General features: G+C 44.5%; 1 protein-coding gene across 1 annotated transcript in view; it reads left to right on the top strand.

The window, feature by feature from the left end:
- Window positions 1–11,942, top strand: part of LOC120669249 (actin cytoskeleton-regulatory complex protein pan-1-like) — a 36,902-nt gene extending 24,960 nt beyond the window's left edge. Inside the window, exons 2-3 of the mRNA XM_039949029.1 lie at window positions 10,054–10,122; window positions 11,569–11,942. Coding sequence (XP_039804963.1) covers window positions 10,054–10,122; window positions 11,569–11,942 — 443 coding nt within the window. The remainder of the gene's footprint in view (window positions 1–10,053; window positions 10,123–11,568) is intronic.
- The last annotated feature ends 4,440 nt before the right edge of the window (window positions 11,943–16,382 follow it).

Raw genomic sequence — 16,382 nt, 5'->3', positions numbered from 1 at the left:
TGGTTGTAGCTCAATCACAAACTAAATATCTCTATTAGGAGGTAATCTGAGCAAGTCATCTGGAAAGACATCCGCATACTCGCATACTACCGAAATGTCCTCAAGTTTAATACCTTCCATGGCAAAGGAACAAGGAGTGATGTACTCCGGTGATGGAAGATAAAGGGTAGTGGCTCCTTGGATTGTTGAGTCAATCTCAACTACTCGGGAAGAGATATCTAACAGGACTCTATGTTGGGTCATCCAGTCCATACCCAAGATAACATCCATACCTTCTAGACTTAAGGAAATAAAATTAGTTTATATCAACTTGCTACCCAGCTGAATTAGCACATGCCTAAGAATCTGATTGGAAACTATTTTACCACCAGGTGTGGTAATCATGTATTGTGCCGTAGCCTGACTAGATTCCAATCCTACTCTTGCCCCACATTTATCACTAATAAAACTATGGGTTGCACCAAAATCAAACAATATAACTGTAGGCTTATGATTGATAGAAAATGTACCTGTCATTATTGGTGCGCCCTCTGGAAGTTCTGCAAGAGTAGTAAAGTTAATTTTTCCTTGCCGCACTTGCATAACTTGCTTCTTGCCCTTGCCTTGGTTGTTCTGCTTCAAGTTCTAACCTTGGGCATGCTTCTGGTTTCGGGGACAAGCCCTAGCGAAGTGCTCAAGACTTCCGCAAGTGAAGCATCGGTTATTACCATTCGCACGGTTGGTTTGTTGATTATTTGGCCTTGGCCTAGACTGTTGCTGTTGAGGTATAGGAGGCATGACTGCTCCTTGCTGCTGGGGTGGCTTGATAACCCATCTGCCTGATGGAGTGTTTCTTTGTGGGGCCCTGGTAATTGTATTCCGCACCAAACAATACCTCGGTGGCTGCGCACCAGAGGGTCCAGTTGGTGCCTTCCTCTTCTTCTCAGCACGATGCGCTGTAATGCAATCGTCTTGAGTAATGGCCATATTTACCAGCTCACTAAGCTGTTGGGGTGAACAAGGTTAAGACATTCCTTGAGCTTGGTATTAAGACCACGACGGAAGCACTCTTGCTTCTTGGCATCCGTGTCTACATGATGACCGGCGTACTGGCACAGATGATTGAAAACCTATGCATACTGAAGCACAGTACGATTTCCCTGAGTAAGCACCAAGAACTCATTTAATTTCCGCTCCAAGAGTCCCTCGGGAATATGATGCACCCTGAAGGTGGTCCTGAATTCTTCCCAGGTGACGACATGGTCGGCGGGCAGCATGGCACGATAATTATCCCACCAGATGCAGGCGGTGCCACATAGTTGCTGAGTTGCAAAGAGGGTCTTGTTTGCTTCGGAGCATGGTACTGGTAATAAAGCGAACTTCGACTCTATTGTCTGAAGCCATGCGTCTGCATCTAGGGGCTCGTCAATCGGGTGGAATAGCAGGGGCTGGGTACCAAAGAAATGTTGATACCCAGATGCCGGAGGAACATGATCATCACGTCCTCGTTGCTGAGGGCGTGGCTGGTTTTGCTGGCCTTGTACTAATTGACATAGTAGCTCAGTTTACAAGGCCATAACTTCCGCCAGATTAGGAGGTGGCGGTTGCTGAGACCCACTAGTTTGGCCATGGGTAAAGCCTTCCGGGGTAACACACGTTGAGCCTACCATCTGTTTCATGGAAGATATCCATTAGATCATAGTTTATCTTTACTTCCATTAGCAAATGATATAATGCAAAACAAAGACAGTTGTAATAGAATGATATTGATTATAACAACATATACATCTCACATTATATTCAACCAGTTCAGCTCAAACTTATACAAACATGGCCATTTATTCCAAACTTTAAATTATTGTCAAAGCGGTGTACATGTTACAGACATCACAACCTGCTCCAAACAGTTATATCACAGCTAGTGATGCTTCCTTCCAAGCTATCTCACACTACTCTCTTTTTACACAGTTCTACTTCTAGAAAGTCAAACCCAAAAGTTTCGACGATCTAAAAATTGTCGAGGTTGCCAACGGAAGACTCACTACTGAAGGAAGGGTCATTGCTCTGAGCTTCGGGTTCTAGATCTTCATGCTCAGAGTCAAGATCAAAAACTCTTTCAATCTCTTCTGGATCCTCTTCTTCATTTCCCTCAGGCTGATTCGGGACGTCAGGTGGCATCGGGTGTTCTTGGAGGTACTCAATATAGGCATAAGCATCCTCAAGCTCCGAAGTGAGGTCCTGAGCCTATTCTTGAAGGAACTCTATCACCGTGTTGCATTGATTAATAACATCATCGCTCTCGACAATTTGGTCCTCTCGATGGCCTATCGTCTCCTCTGAGCTATCACCTCGTCCTGATCAGTAACTGCTGCCTGAAGCTCTTCTGCCTGAGTGATTTGCCTATCCTACTTGCTATGAGTAACTTGTGCCTCACTAGCCAAGTGGATAGTACTGCGGCGCTATAACTCCTGGTGTCGAAGCTGGACGTTCATGAATCTGACCATCATACGCATCGAATCTCCTGCTGAGTCTCCAAGCAAGTGTGCACAATGCTCCACCCTAAAAGACAACTCAGGATCATAGTAGTCCATGGCGGGAAAAAGGCTGATAGGGTACTCTGCCACTTCGTTAGGATGCTGCTTGCAGAAAGTAGTAATAGCCTCTAAAGCGGCAGCTTCGATAGTGTCAGCGAAGCGGTACCCATATGCCTCAACCTCTATGGTCTGCCAGTGAGCTCGGAAAGGGTGCTGTGGTATGGTCATCCTCACAGTACAATGGGTAACTCCCTCTGCTATGTAAGTGTAGCAGTCATACTGTGGCGGCTCCGTGTAGCAAAAGAGCTGGAGAGATTACCACAAAAGGCCAGCAAAACCCTGCCAGTGGAGTCCGTTGGTGTGGATGTGGCCCGCACCATCCGAATGAGTGCCCGGAACATCAGCCATCTGAAACAAAATTCAAATGGTAAGATGTCGCCAAAAAGGGATACAAAAACTATAGAATATGACCCATTGAAACATAAAGTTTCAAAAGAATCAAAAATGATCAAACCATAAGCAAAACTAGTTGATCATTTGAACTCTCCTTGAATAAGAGATCAAGGATGCAAAACTCGATCTACGCACATGTGGTTTACCTCTCCTAAGGTCAACTAAATCTAGGTTTTAAAACAAGGCACTCACCAAGTTTTTACCAACCAATCAAAATAAACACTCTAGAAATCCTCAAAAGATATTCAAGTTTTAAAATAATGCATTCACGAACTATCGTCCTCTCAACCAAAAATAACTGCCAAATATCTTTGGCCTTACGTGGTTAGTTTCGGTGGCACAGATACATCTCTCTCTAATCGACGAATCCTATCCGTTCTTAACCTATCGAATTATGGTTAGTGCACCTACAGGAAACACATATATAGCCACCTTGTAGTACCCAGAAGATCATCACCCTAGGGCTTTACGATCTATGCATAATCGTTAAAAAGTCCAACCCAGTTTTGTAAAAACTTTGTCGAGCACATCTTTTACTCGAAATCTTTCTAAGATTTTGTTGTACCATCCGGTGTATACTTGCCTGCTCTGATACTAGCTGTGGTAGAAGCAGTCTGAATTACACCAGATCAAGTGCACTATGCATCTTAATCGGAGTAATTCTTGGTCTGTCGGGTAATATCGTGATATAACCACTGAATATCCGATCGAAACACAAGTATATATCCCGCACGAAGGCGAGTTGAGGATACAACAATTCTACAATATTTTACATCACATAGATAAGAGGTGAAATTTACAACAGAGTTTTGAAGCTAGTACAATAAAGTTCTAGCTTTTTTACAACTTTATTTAAAAGAGAAGGAGTAAAAGTAAGATATGCTTACTTTAGAAGTTCTACAACAGAAAAGAAACACAACTATATACAAACGTCGAAGGGTAGATGCCATGATAAGCCCAATCATGACATCATTCCTCTGAGTCATTGCTGGTCAAAGTGGGTTCCCATTCCATAGACTAGCCAGAAGGTAGAACACTAGGCCAAGTCAGACTAGTGTTCGGTTCTTCCAAAGTCATTCCTAAAAAACAAAGTCACCAAAAGCCTAAGTATACTAATACTCAGCAAGACTAATCCGATACAGTAGCCCTTTAACTAGACATGCTAGCTTAGAAAGGCTCTGGGTTTACTTTTGCTGAAAAAACCACAAGGAGTAGGTCCTTAATTTCAATTTTAGCTTTCAAATTCTAGTTGAATTAACCATTCTAGGTATGCACCTATCTAAGCAAACATGGTAGAAGAATTAACCTCATCCAACCATATTGAGATCATCATTGTTCCACTTATTACTCTATGTAGCAAAGGGATTAAGCAGTCTCAAACATCATGAGAAGCGGACGATTCTGAATCGAATTCCAACCTTGCAAGGATAAACCTAGCACACACACTTGAAGTACCGTCGAGTCACTCCCAAGCAACCTTTGGCTTTTCATTCCGGTTCATGGATCAGGGCTACTCTCCCCGACTACAGAGAACCACACTTCTCTGCACCCGTGATTGTTGCAACATAACTTGACTCTTAATAATATATATCATCCTATCTCTAAAAGAGAGTGAGGGGGGGGGTATGTCCATTTGCCAGGCCGATCAGCTACTAGGCTTGCCGCGTACCATATTTACGGCATGTGGCTAGTACTTTCAAACGCTTAACCACCGCTACTACACACTGCGGCCTTAACAAATTATCAACACAGACGGATTACAATGAAGCTATTGACCAAATCCGTCCATGGTCCTTATAGTGATTGCAAGAAGTAAACAATCAACACTTATAAATCTCGTGAGTGACAGGCAATCACTCGACTTTTACCGGTCCTATTAGCATAGCACCTAAATGGACTCAGTTCTAGTATTCAAACAATAGGTACCTAGAATTATGCATCTAAGTTTTCATTCAACTCCAATAACTTAAATGCACAAGAAGACAGTACTGAATTATATAATTTAAAAAACAATGGGAGTATGTATCGGGGCTTGCCTGTATTAATGTCTATAAAGTCAGTAGACTTTGTATCTTCTGAATCCGAGTTCGGAGCTTCAGTTAGTTCAACAATATTAGCCTGGGCTTCAAAAAAATCCCCGTCTGGTTCCTGAGTAAGCTCGTACGTTTCATCGGCTAACGGGGTGATTTCTATATGTAATGCAATAGTTGGAAAAAGTAAGGTACTATACTTGAGTATAGTTTTCCTTCACCAAAAAGATTATGGATTCACTCAATTAAACATTTCAATTCATCCATGTTAGGTACTTCAACTACTCAAAACAACATGGAGAAAGGTTTTTGAAATAATTTATAGAAAGGATTTATTTAATAACACCTGAAGAAGGAATCCTTGGAAAAGCATAATTTAAAGTCCAAAAATGAGTTTTAAAAGATCATAAAAAGCTGATTGTAGTTCAAAAAGCTCATGGCTCAAAGCTCATAAAAAAATTTCCAAACATGGTAAATGGTTAAAAAGAGCTATTTCTTACTCCTATTTTTAAAACTTGCCACATAAAGTTTCATAACAAACTCATAGTATTTTCACATAAGGAGAATAACAAAACTAATTTTGCATTTTTCTGATTTTTGTACAATTTACTATGAATTTTCAAAGCTCACAAAGAAAAGAACTTGAGTTCTTACAAAACACCCTTGGAAACAATTTAACTACTGCAAAAAGGCGCTTGGCCAGCCCAAAACAGGGGACGGGGATGGGCAGGTGGTGCCGGCGGGATCCCGGCGGCTCCTGTCACCGGCGGCGAGGGCTCGGGTCGGGAAAAGAGAGAGAAGCTCAAACCGCACCTGTAGGTGCCTAGGATTGAGGTCGGTGTGGCTGGGAGTTGGGTTGCCGGCGAGGAGGTGCGGGCGGTGGTAGGTGAGCTCATCGGCAAGGGTGCTCGGGTGGAGGAACGGCGGGGTTGAGGGGCTAGCGAGCTTCACTGGAGCACGGTGAAGCTTGTTAGGGGGTGGTGGGGGTCGGGGTAGTGCTGTAGTGGTGGATCTGGGTTCGCCGGAGTTGGAAAAGGGCGGCGGCGATGGATGATGGTAAAGGAAAGGGGTAGCCGGCCAATTTATAGGCCGAGGAAGGGGAAGATGAGTACGCCAGGGTGGGGATGAACTCATCGGAGGCTGGGGGCAAGTTCCAGCGTCGGTGTTGGCTCTCCAGGGGGCGGCCGGCGAGATGGCGGGCTGCGGCGGCGTGGCATGCATGCGAGGAGCTAGCAGCACGGCTAGGGTGGCGGCGGGGAGGGGTACTTCGACGCGTGGGGCGGCGCGGGACCACAGGCGGGTGAGAAACCGGCGGCAGCGGCCCAAACCACGGCGAGCGGCGGCGGGGCAATGCCCCTGTTTCTCGGCAGAGGAGAGGGGAAGAAGAAAACTATGGATGGAATTGTTTGTAATTATAGAAAAGTTAAGGGGGCTTTCTGTAAACTCAAATTTCCCATTGATCCAGGGCTCAAATGAAAAGTGTCCAACATGAAAGTTGTTCAATTTTTCAAGATCTACAACTTTTAAGTTATGCAAATTCTCACTAGACCAAAGGATTTGGAGATATTTTCAAAAATGCAAAAGAACTTTATTTCATTAAGGAAAAATACTTTTAATAACAAATATTCCTATACTTTTGGGCTGAAATGCAATATTGCTACCAAATTAAGTATTAATAGCCTATTTGCAAGAAGGCCCTTAACAAAGCTAAAATTACTCCCTAAGTCAAATCTTTTTGCACAAAGGCATTTATAACTTTTTTAAAAAAACAAAATACCCCTACTTAACGCTGCAAATTTTTAGCAGAAAAACAAGAATAAACACAAAGTACACACGCTAAACTTTATTCTAAAAGCTAGACACCTGAAGTGTCACATTCTGTGGTGGCGTTGCTAGGAACTAACCCCTCCTAGTGGCATCGCTAAGGAATGCCAACATCGTTCTAATTTCTCCGAGTGACACTATTTTTGAGTTCTCAAATCGATTGGAAGAAGAACGCATGAATAACCAAGTTGAGTATGAAGCACTTCTATTTGGCTTGGAATTCTTGGAATCAATGGGTTTCAAACATGTAGAAGCTTATGGTGATTCACTTCTGGTGGTGCAACAAGTATCCAAGGTATGCAAATATTACAATCAATCGTTAAATGCATATCTCTTGCATTGATGAATTTGTGATTCGACATATTCCAAGAGAAAGCAAGAAAAAGGCAAATGCTCTGGCTCAGCAAGCATCTGGATACAATGTTACCAAAAAACATTTTAACATGAGAAAGCCGATGCGAGCAACAGCCGAGATACTAGTTCTGGGCGAACCGGTTAGGCCGGATACTCCGACCGGTCTGACCGCCCAGACCGGTCTGACCAGTCCAGAGACCGGTTTGACCGGTCAGACTACTAAAAATAGCAAGTCGGTCAATCTTTCCAATTCCAAAGGGAAGGCTGAGGTTACTGATTGGAGGGTGCCTATTGTGACATATTTAAAGGGCCCTGTTCATGGTGCAAAGAGGAATATTCGACGTTTGGCATTTAAATATGTTTTGATCGATGATGAGCTTTATCGTCGGACCGCCAAAGATGTGCTTCCCAAATGTTTAGATTCTAATCGGGCCCGTGTTGCTATGGGAGAAGTTCATGAAGGCATCTGTGGTACACATCAATCGGCTCCTAAAATGAAGTGGTTACTTAGGAGAGCCGGTTTTTATTGGCCAACTATGATGGCGGATTGTTTCAGATATTATAAAGGGTTTGAAGAATGTCAGCGGTTTGGTAATATTTAGTTGGTGCCTGTTGCATTGTTGCATCCTATCATCAAGCCATGGTCATTTAGATGATGGGGGTTGGATTTCATTGGTCAGATTAATCCCCCTTCTTCAAAGGGACATCACTTCATATTGGTTGCTACGAATTACTTCACTAAGTGGACCGAATCAGTTCCTTTGAAGAACATGACCCATCGGGAGGTAATTGAGTTTATTTCAAAGATTGCTCATAGATTCGTATTCCTCAAACTTTAACAACGGATCAAGGTTCATCATTTATTTCAAAGGAGGTATGTGATTTTGCCGAATCATGTAAGATCAAGATACTCAATTCATCTCCATACTATGCTCATGCCAATGGTCAGGCCGAGTCTAGTAATAAGATCTTGATAAAGCTTATCAAGAAGATAGAGGAGAATCCCAGAAGGTGGCATGAGGTATTATCTGAGGCATTGTGGGCTCATCATATATCTAGACATGGTGCTACTAAAGTTACTCCTTTTGAGCTTGTGTATGGTCAAGAGGCCGTTTTGCCTATTGAGATGAATCTGGACGCTTATAGATTGGCTAAACAAAATGACCTTACCGCTGTTGATTACTATGACTTGATGATGGACAATATTGATGAAGCGACAAGCGGTTGCAAGCTTTGAAGGAAATTGAGAAAGACAAGCTTCGGGTGGCTAGAGATTACAACAAGAAGGTAAGAGCAAAATCTTTTCAGGTTGGTGAGCTAGTTTGGAAGACAATATTACCTTTTGGGACGAAGAGCAACAAGTTCGGCAAGTGGTCGCTGTAACACCCAAAATTCAAATTTGTTTTGAATTCAAAATGAATTAACTCAAATGAAATTTGTGTTAAAAAAACTTCCTCTCTCCCTCTTTCCCAACCAACCCAGCCCAACATCCCCTCTCCTTCTCTTCTTTCCCTGCGCGGCCCAAAACCTTTGCTCGGCCCATCAAAGCCGGCCCAACCCATCCCACCTGCGGCCCATCCCTCTTTCTCTGTCTCGCTTCCAGTTGGGGCCCACCCGTCAGGGTCACCCCTAACCTCCAGCCGGTTTCTCTCCTCCACACTATGTCGAACACCGCCGGCCGTCTCCCTTCCTGCGGCCGCACGCCTCCCCTTCCTCTCCTCTACAATCGTCACCTTCAATGCCCAGGAACCGCTGTCGCACTCCCTTGCCTCGTCCCCTTCCCGCAGCTAACGGCCGCCCACCACCATTAGGGCTTTCATGGCCGGCCGCCACTCAAGCGTCGCGTCCCCTCTACTCACGGCCGCCCCGCTCCCTTCCCCGGTGTACAAAAGCCGCATCGAGCCCTTCTGCATCCCCCTTTGCTCGCTGTCGTGCCCGCTCCTCGCTCCCCGCTCGCGCAGCGCCGCCGAGCAAGCATTGCTCAGCCGTCCATCCGCCGCTGTGCCGCCTCTTCTCGACGTCCAAGCACCGCCGGAGCTCCGCGCTAAGGTTTGGGTCATCGCAGACCCTTTTCCTCTCTTTTTCTCGCCCCCTCGTGGCCTGAATTTCTCGCTGGAGTGAGCTCCGCCGAGTCGAGCTGTGCCTCGCCACGGCACACCACATTCCCGGCCCTGCACCGCCTCGTCGACCTTGCCTTCATGCTCTCCGATACCCGCTCGACCTCCTCGGCCCTCCTGTGCGCCAAACCGAACACCGGAGCACCAAATCTAGTGAACTCCAGCGTTGCGCCGCCACCCGCCGCCGTAGTCCTCGCCACCGGCTCCGCCCCGAGCCGCCTTCGCCGCGCAGCCGAGCCGGCGCGTCACCTGAGCCGCCAACCGAGCCAACCGAGTCGTCATCACCGAGCCGAGCTGCCCCAACCCCTTCCGCGCCGTCGGATCATGATCCAACGGGCCAGATCTGTTTTGGTCAAGTCAATACCGGTCAACAGTGGAACTTTTGCTAAAGTGCACCTGCGTTTTGTGGGAATCAACCCGCCGTCCTAATCTATTCAAAAATAATTCCATAAAGGTATTGTTTCTTTTGTTTCAGCCCCTAAATTCTTGTAATGTTGTACCCGCCATCCCTGGGCTCAAGTTTTTCATTCTAACCCCTCTATTTATATGTATAATTATGATCTAGCCCCTAGTTTCTTGCAAATAACTCCCTGGAACCTTGTTTTGGCCATATCTTCTTCGTTTTAACCTCGATTTTAGTGATTCTCGCACTCACGCGATCCTTGCAACATGCTCTACATATTTTTCAGCTTATTTAGTTCTGTTTACACTATTTTTGTACTGTTTCATATTTTGTGCTTGTTTGCTTGTGTGATCGTGTAGATGACGTGCCATTCGAGGGTGAACAAGAGCAAGTGAACGAGGAGGAACAACAGCAATTTGGCAAGGAAGGCAAGTGGCCTTCCTACTCTGCATATTCTATTTTGTCCCAGCAATATCATGTTAATTCACTTTACTTTATTATTGTATTGCATAAACTTGATAGGATAGCCACTAAGGACATTACCTAGTCTTTTACCCAAGCCTTGGAACACCTGTTATAATTTTTTTTGTTGGGTAGAATTTCTTAGATGCTTTATCTTGGGATGGTTATTGTTATAATCTTTGAAATATTAAACATGACTTTATTTATGTTGTTATACTTGTTTTAATTACAAGATCATGTTGTTTAATTGGAACATGGAGAACCACCCAAGAAAACCGTACAACCACAATACCACATGGCTCTGGTCTTGGCTGACTAATTGAAAAACTCTAGCTTGTGACAGTCTTACCGAAAGGGCAAGAGGGGAAGCATCGATGGGGTATAGCCCGGTCCTCTTGGGGTAGTAGCCTTTGCTAAGGTGCTGACCATTAGGGAGATTTATGCTCTGCTTTGACTTGAAACCTTAGCGGGTTGTCACTTGTTAGGGAATCTTTGTAAAAGCCTCATAGTGGATCCCTCGCCACTCACCAAAGGAAGTGTTTATGGGCCTTGCAAACCCGGGCGACACAAGGGGACACGAATTGTGGGGAAAGTGTACAACCTCTGCAGAGTGTAAAACTAATATATCAGCGGTGCTCACGGTCATGAGCGGCTTGAACCCTCACATGATAATTGAACTTGAAGAATAATTAAATCGTGTTTTTGGTTATGTAATTTGGATCCTTTATGATCTTTATGCTTAAGTGGGTTGATCTAAACTTATACCTAGTAATTAGGTGCCTAATAATAAAACTTGACCAACTAAAATGCAAACTGCTATAAACCTTAGCCTTTCCTTGATGGCCTTGCATCTTCACCCCACTTGCTGAGTACCAACAATAAGTGTATTCACCCTTGCCTAATTGCTGTTCAAAAGAGAACAATGAAGTGGACTACTTCAGTGACTTTGAGGAGTTCTAGGAGCGTTCACCAGTCAAAGTTCCTGTGGGAGTTAATGAAGCATGACTGAAGATTTCGAATAGGTTATCGGTGAAACATTTAAGACTTTTGTGTCTATCTATCGGAGTGTGTAATAAAGTACTTATTTTCTTTTATTTACGCTGTTGAACATTGTCTTTGATATATTCACTGATGACGTCCTCCATATGTGTGAAACTTGATCCTGGCGCACATATGTGATACACCTGGTGTTCTTTTTGAAAACGGGTGTGATAGAAGTGGTATTAGAGCTATGTTGACTGTAGAACGCAAACCTAGATAGAAACGGACGAATTTAGGACTCATTTTCTAGCAAGCCTTTCAGCTAAAAAAATTCTTAATTTAATTCAAAAAACTAATTTATTTTCTTTGTTCTTTATCAGTATTTTCGATTTGATTCAAACTTATTCTGAGTTTTGTTTTTAATCTGTCAGATGGCCAGGACTCGATAGACTGCTCACAAGTGCACCGGAGGTCCCGCACCTGCTTATGTTGCTCACTTTGTTCCAGCTCCAATCCAGCTCCAATTCCAGCACCTGTTCCTGCTCCAGCTCCACCTCAGCCCATGGAGGACGCTGAGGAAGATCCAGAGATGCTATATTACTATGTTGAATATGAGGATGGTCAACTTGTGCCTGTTGACTCGCCAGCTCCACCAGCACCAGCAGCAGATGCACCACCTCCACCGCCAGATGCTCCTATTCCAGATGCTCCAGCACCTGCCGCTGCTGGAGGAGACCCAGACGACTCCGGGGATGACAGTGAGGACAGCGAGCATGATGATGGTTATGATACTGATGATGAGTAGGATGATGAGGACTCCGAGGGAGATGTGCAGAGCAACAATGGCCAGAGCGACATCGTCAACAACAACAGCAACTCTTCAGGCAACTAGGGCAACGGTCCTCGTGTTACTACTGGTGTTCACTCCTCTTTGACAGAGCCTGGTTACTTCTGTATGTTGCTGCAGTCCGTGCTGATGGAGTTGGGCAATGATGTGAAGCCCCTGTACCTCACGCACTGCCACAACGATCCTGCTGTCGGCAACTACTACCTCTCCCAGGTGCACGTCAGGGGAGGGCGAACGATGGAAATTGAACCCGTGCATGGTGGATTCACAATCCACTGCCTTTTACCAGGGCATGAAGACTCTTTCGGCGCATGACTCCACTATGCCCCACTCCACCTACGCCGACTCTGTTAGCAGCACCGCCAGGAGAGCACTTTGGTCCGTCTGCCACACCCACTGCCAGGAGATGCACACCACCGAGTTCCGCCACGTCCCTCGCCGTACCAGTGGCACTGAGGATTCAGTGGTTGTACTAGGAGATGACGGACAGGACCGCCTCAACATACTCGCCCGAGTCACTGTAGCACTCAACACCGACCTCGAGGGTGTCACCACGGACTATGTGAAGACTCATGAGAAGATGCGGAAGGCCCAAGATCGGATTGCAGAGCTTGAGGCCCAGCTTGCAGGGTAGGCACCACCACCACGTGCACATAATGTTGAGCCTCCGATCACCGCTCTGTCGCCGCCCCGCAAGAGACTTCGCTACGGCGCACCAGGCTCCACCACCAGTCTTTTAGACTAGGCTTCTAGGCTATTAAACTTGGTTTGGTTTGGTCACCCTTCTACATGTCTTGTTTCGCTAGTACCGTTCCTGTGAGGACGACGATGGTGTAACAATGCTTGCTTTGTGGACAAGTGCTTGTTTCATTTTATTTAAACTTGGTTTGGTTTAATAAAATGTTTTAAACCTATTTTAGGTTCATATCTTGGTTCTCTTCTTCTTTCTCTATCTTATCAGTTCAGCACTCTTATCCAAAATTCATTTCTCCAACTATCAGATGGTAAACACCAGGTCAGAAGGAGGGCAAGACATTTCTAGCACAAGGCGTGCACACATAGTTAATCGACAAAATCCACTGCCACCTCCACCTCCAAATCCAACAATTTAACAATTCTTGGCAGATCAGATGCAGCTTCTGCAGAACCTCACTACCACAATAGCAAATATGCAAGCGCAATAGAATCAGCAACAACCTCATGCAGCCGAGCAACCAAGAGATAAGCATAGGGAATTCATGAGTCACCATCCCGCAACATACTCCCACTCTATGGATCCACTTGATGCAAATGATTGGCTGAAAATCAATACTAAGAAGCTGGATATCACTCAAGGCAATGACCATGAGAAGGTATTGTATGCCTCATGTCATCTGAAAGGATCTGCAACAGACTGGTGGGATGCTTACAGTGCTGCTCATGCTGATGCCAACACCATCACTTGGGATAAATTCAGGAATAGTTTCCGCGAGCATCATGTCCCAGCTGGTGTGATAAAGCTCAAACATAAGGAATTCTTGGCTCTGAAGCAAGGCAATATGTCAGTCAGCGAGTACAGGGACAAGTTTACTCAGTTGTCTCGTTATGCGCCCAGTGATGTTGATACTGATGCAAAGAGACATGATCACTTCCTGGATGGCTTGATAGGGCCACTTAACTACCAGCTCCAGAGTCATATATTCCCCAACTTTCAGACACAGCTCGACAAGGCTATAGGCTTGGAGAGCAAGTGCAAGGAACTTGGTTAAATGTAGCGGAAGTTCTAGTCTTAGGGGCAGTCTAGCAGCAATACTCGCCCCCGCTACAACTCTTCCCAGGGTTTTCCATCTCATTCTGGAGGACAAGGTGGAAATTATCAGTAGAACCAGCAGTGCCAGCGCTCACAGCAACAACCACAACTTTCCAACCAGCAGATGCAGCGCACTCCCAATCAGCAACAGAATCGTTCGGGCAACACATCAGGAGCACCAGTCAGGAACAACAACCCAGTTCAACCCAATGGCTGCTTCAAGTGTGGTGAAGTGGGAAATTATGCCAACAATTGCCCCAAGCGCAATGTTCAGACCCCCCAGAACTAGAGGAATAGTGGACAGAGGTAGATTCAACAGCAATCACAATAGCAGCAGCCCAGAAACAACAACCAGACTCCGTAGGGTAACAAAGGTCAGCAGAACTACGTTCGTAGAAGAGTGAATCATGTGGCTGCAGAAACAGCTCAAGAGGCTCAGGATGTTGTGTTCGGTATGTTCCTAGTACACTCATTTCCTGCATCAGTTTTATTTGATTCTGGAGCATTGCATTCCTTTATTTCCGCTCAGTTTGTTGCGGAATACAGAATTCCTGTGCATACAATGTCAAAACACATGCTAGTTAGTTCACCTAGGGGCAATATCAAAGCCACGTATCAATTTATTGGAATTAGTTTGATTATGGACAGAGAAATCTGTCCCAACTTTATAGTGCTAGATTCTAGTGGGATTGATGTCATTCTGGGAATGGGATGGCTAAGCAAAGTTGACGCAGTTATTCAGTGTGCCAAGAGGTCAGTGCTTCTCACAAGTCCAGAAGGAGAATGGTTTGAGTTCATTGCAACACATCTAACCGCAGCAGACTGTGCAGTAAATCAGATGAAGGGAATGCCTTTGGAAGATATCAAGGTTGTTTGTGAATATCCCGATGTATTTCCACAAGATTTACCAGGTATGTCGTCTGACTGTGATATTGAGTTCAGTATTGATCTTTTACATGGCATTACACCTATTTCTAAAAGGCCGTATAGAATGGATGTTAAGGATTTGAGTTGATTAAAGAAACAAATAAAAGAATTATTAAAGAAATGATTTATCCATCCTAGCTCGTCACCTTGGGGGGCACCAGTTATCTTTGTTGATAAAAAGGATGGTAGTAGAAGAATGTGTGTAGATTATAGAGCACTTAATGATGTGACCATCAAGAATAAGTACCCACTACCCAGAATCGAGTACTTGTTCGATCACATGAGAGGTACTATGATTTTCTCTAAGATCGATCTGAGATTGGGATACCATCAGTTAAGGATTCGACTGGAAGATATTCGAACGCTCCAGCATACTTCATGTACTTGATGAACAAGGTGTTCATGGAGTATCTCGACAAGTTTGTGGTTGTATTTATAGATGATATCTTGGTATTTTCCAAGAATGAAAATGAACAAGAGGAACACTTAAGATTAGTGTTATAGAAGCTTCGAGAAAATCAGTTGTATGCCAAGTTGAGTAAATGTGATTTTTGGTTGAGAGAAGTATCCTTCCTTGGTCATGTCATCTCAGATGGAGGAATTGCAGTAGACCCAGTAAAGTTCAGGATGTTTTGAATTGGAATCCGCCCAAGAATGTATCGGAAATCAGAAGTTTCCTCAGACTTGCAAGCTACTACCGCAGATTTATTGAAAGATTCTCAAAGATCGTGAAACCTCTCACTTCTCTATTAGAAAAAGGAAAAGAATTCAAATGGGATGCCGCATGTCAGGCTTGTTTTGAGGAACTGAAAACAAGGCTAACCACCGCCCCAGTATTGATAATGCCTGATATTCACAAAGGGTTTGATGTTTACTGTGACGCTTCGCGCCCCAGTCTCGGATGTGTGTTGATGCAAGATGGCAAAGTGGTAGCATATGCCTCTAGACAATTGAGAAAGCTTGAGCAGAATTATCCTACTCATGATTTGGAATTAGCTGCCGTAGTGCATGCACTAAAGATTTGGAGACACTATGTGATCAGGAATAAATGTTAGATCTTCACAGACCACAAAAGTTTGAAGTATATATTCACTCAGAGGGATCTCAACCTGAGACAATGCAAATAGTTAGAGTTGATCAAAGATTATGATCTGGATATATAGTATCATCCCGGCAAAGCAAATGTTGTAGAGGACACACTAAGTCGAAAGGGTCAAGCAAATATGGCTATAGCTCGTTTGATGCCCCAAGAATTGTGTTGGGAAATGGAACGACTCAATATAGGGATCATTTATCATACTGAAGCCATGACCATGGAAATTGAACCTACACTGGAGAAAGAGATCAGAGAAGGGCAACTAACAGATGCTAAAATCAAGGAAATCAAGATCTTAATTGGTTTAGGCAAAGCCCCAGATTTCACAGAAGATGAACATGGAACTATTTGGCTCAGAAACCAAATCTGTGTACCTAACATTGATTGTCTTCATGAACTGATTCTGAAAGAGGCACATGATTCAGCTTATTCCATCCACCCTGGTAGCACTAAAATGTACCAAGACCTGAAAGAGAAGTACTGGTGGTATGGATTGAAAAGAGATGTAGCAACCCACGTTGCTTTGTGTGATGTGTGCCAGAGAGTAAAAGCAGAACATCAAAGACCAGCAAGTTTGTTGCAACCA

This window comes from Panicum virgatum, chromosome 4N (assembly GCF_016808335.1).
Source record: "Panicum virgatum strain AP13 chromosome 4N, P.virgatum_v5, whole genome shotgun sequence".
Classification (NCBI taxonomy): Eukaryota; Viridiplantae; Streptophyta; class Magnoliopsida; order Poales; family Poaceae; genus Panicum; species Panicum virgatum.
The sequence above is the reverse complement of the archived record's forward strand: the minus strand, read 5'-3'. Positions and strand labels throughout refer to the sequence as shown.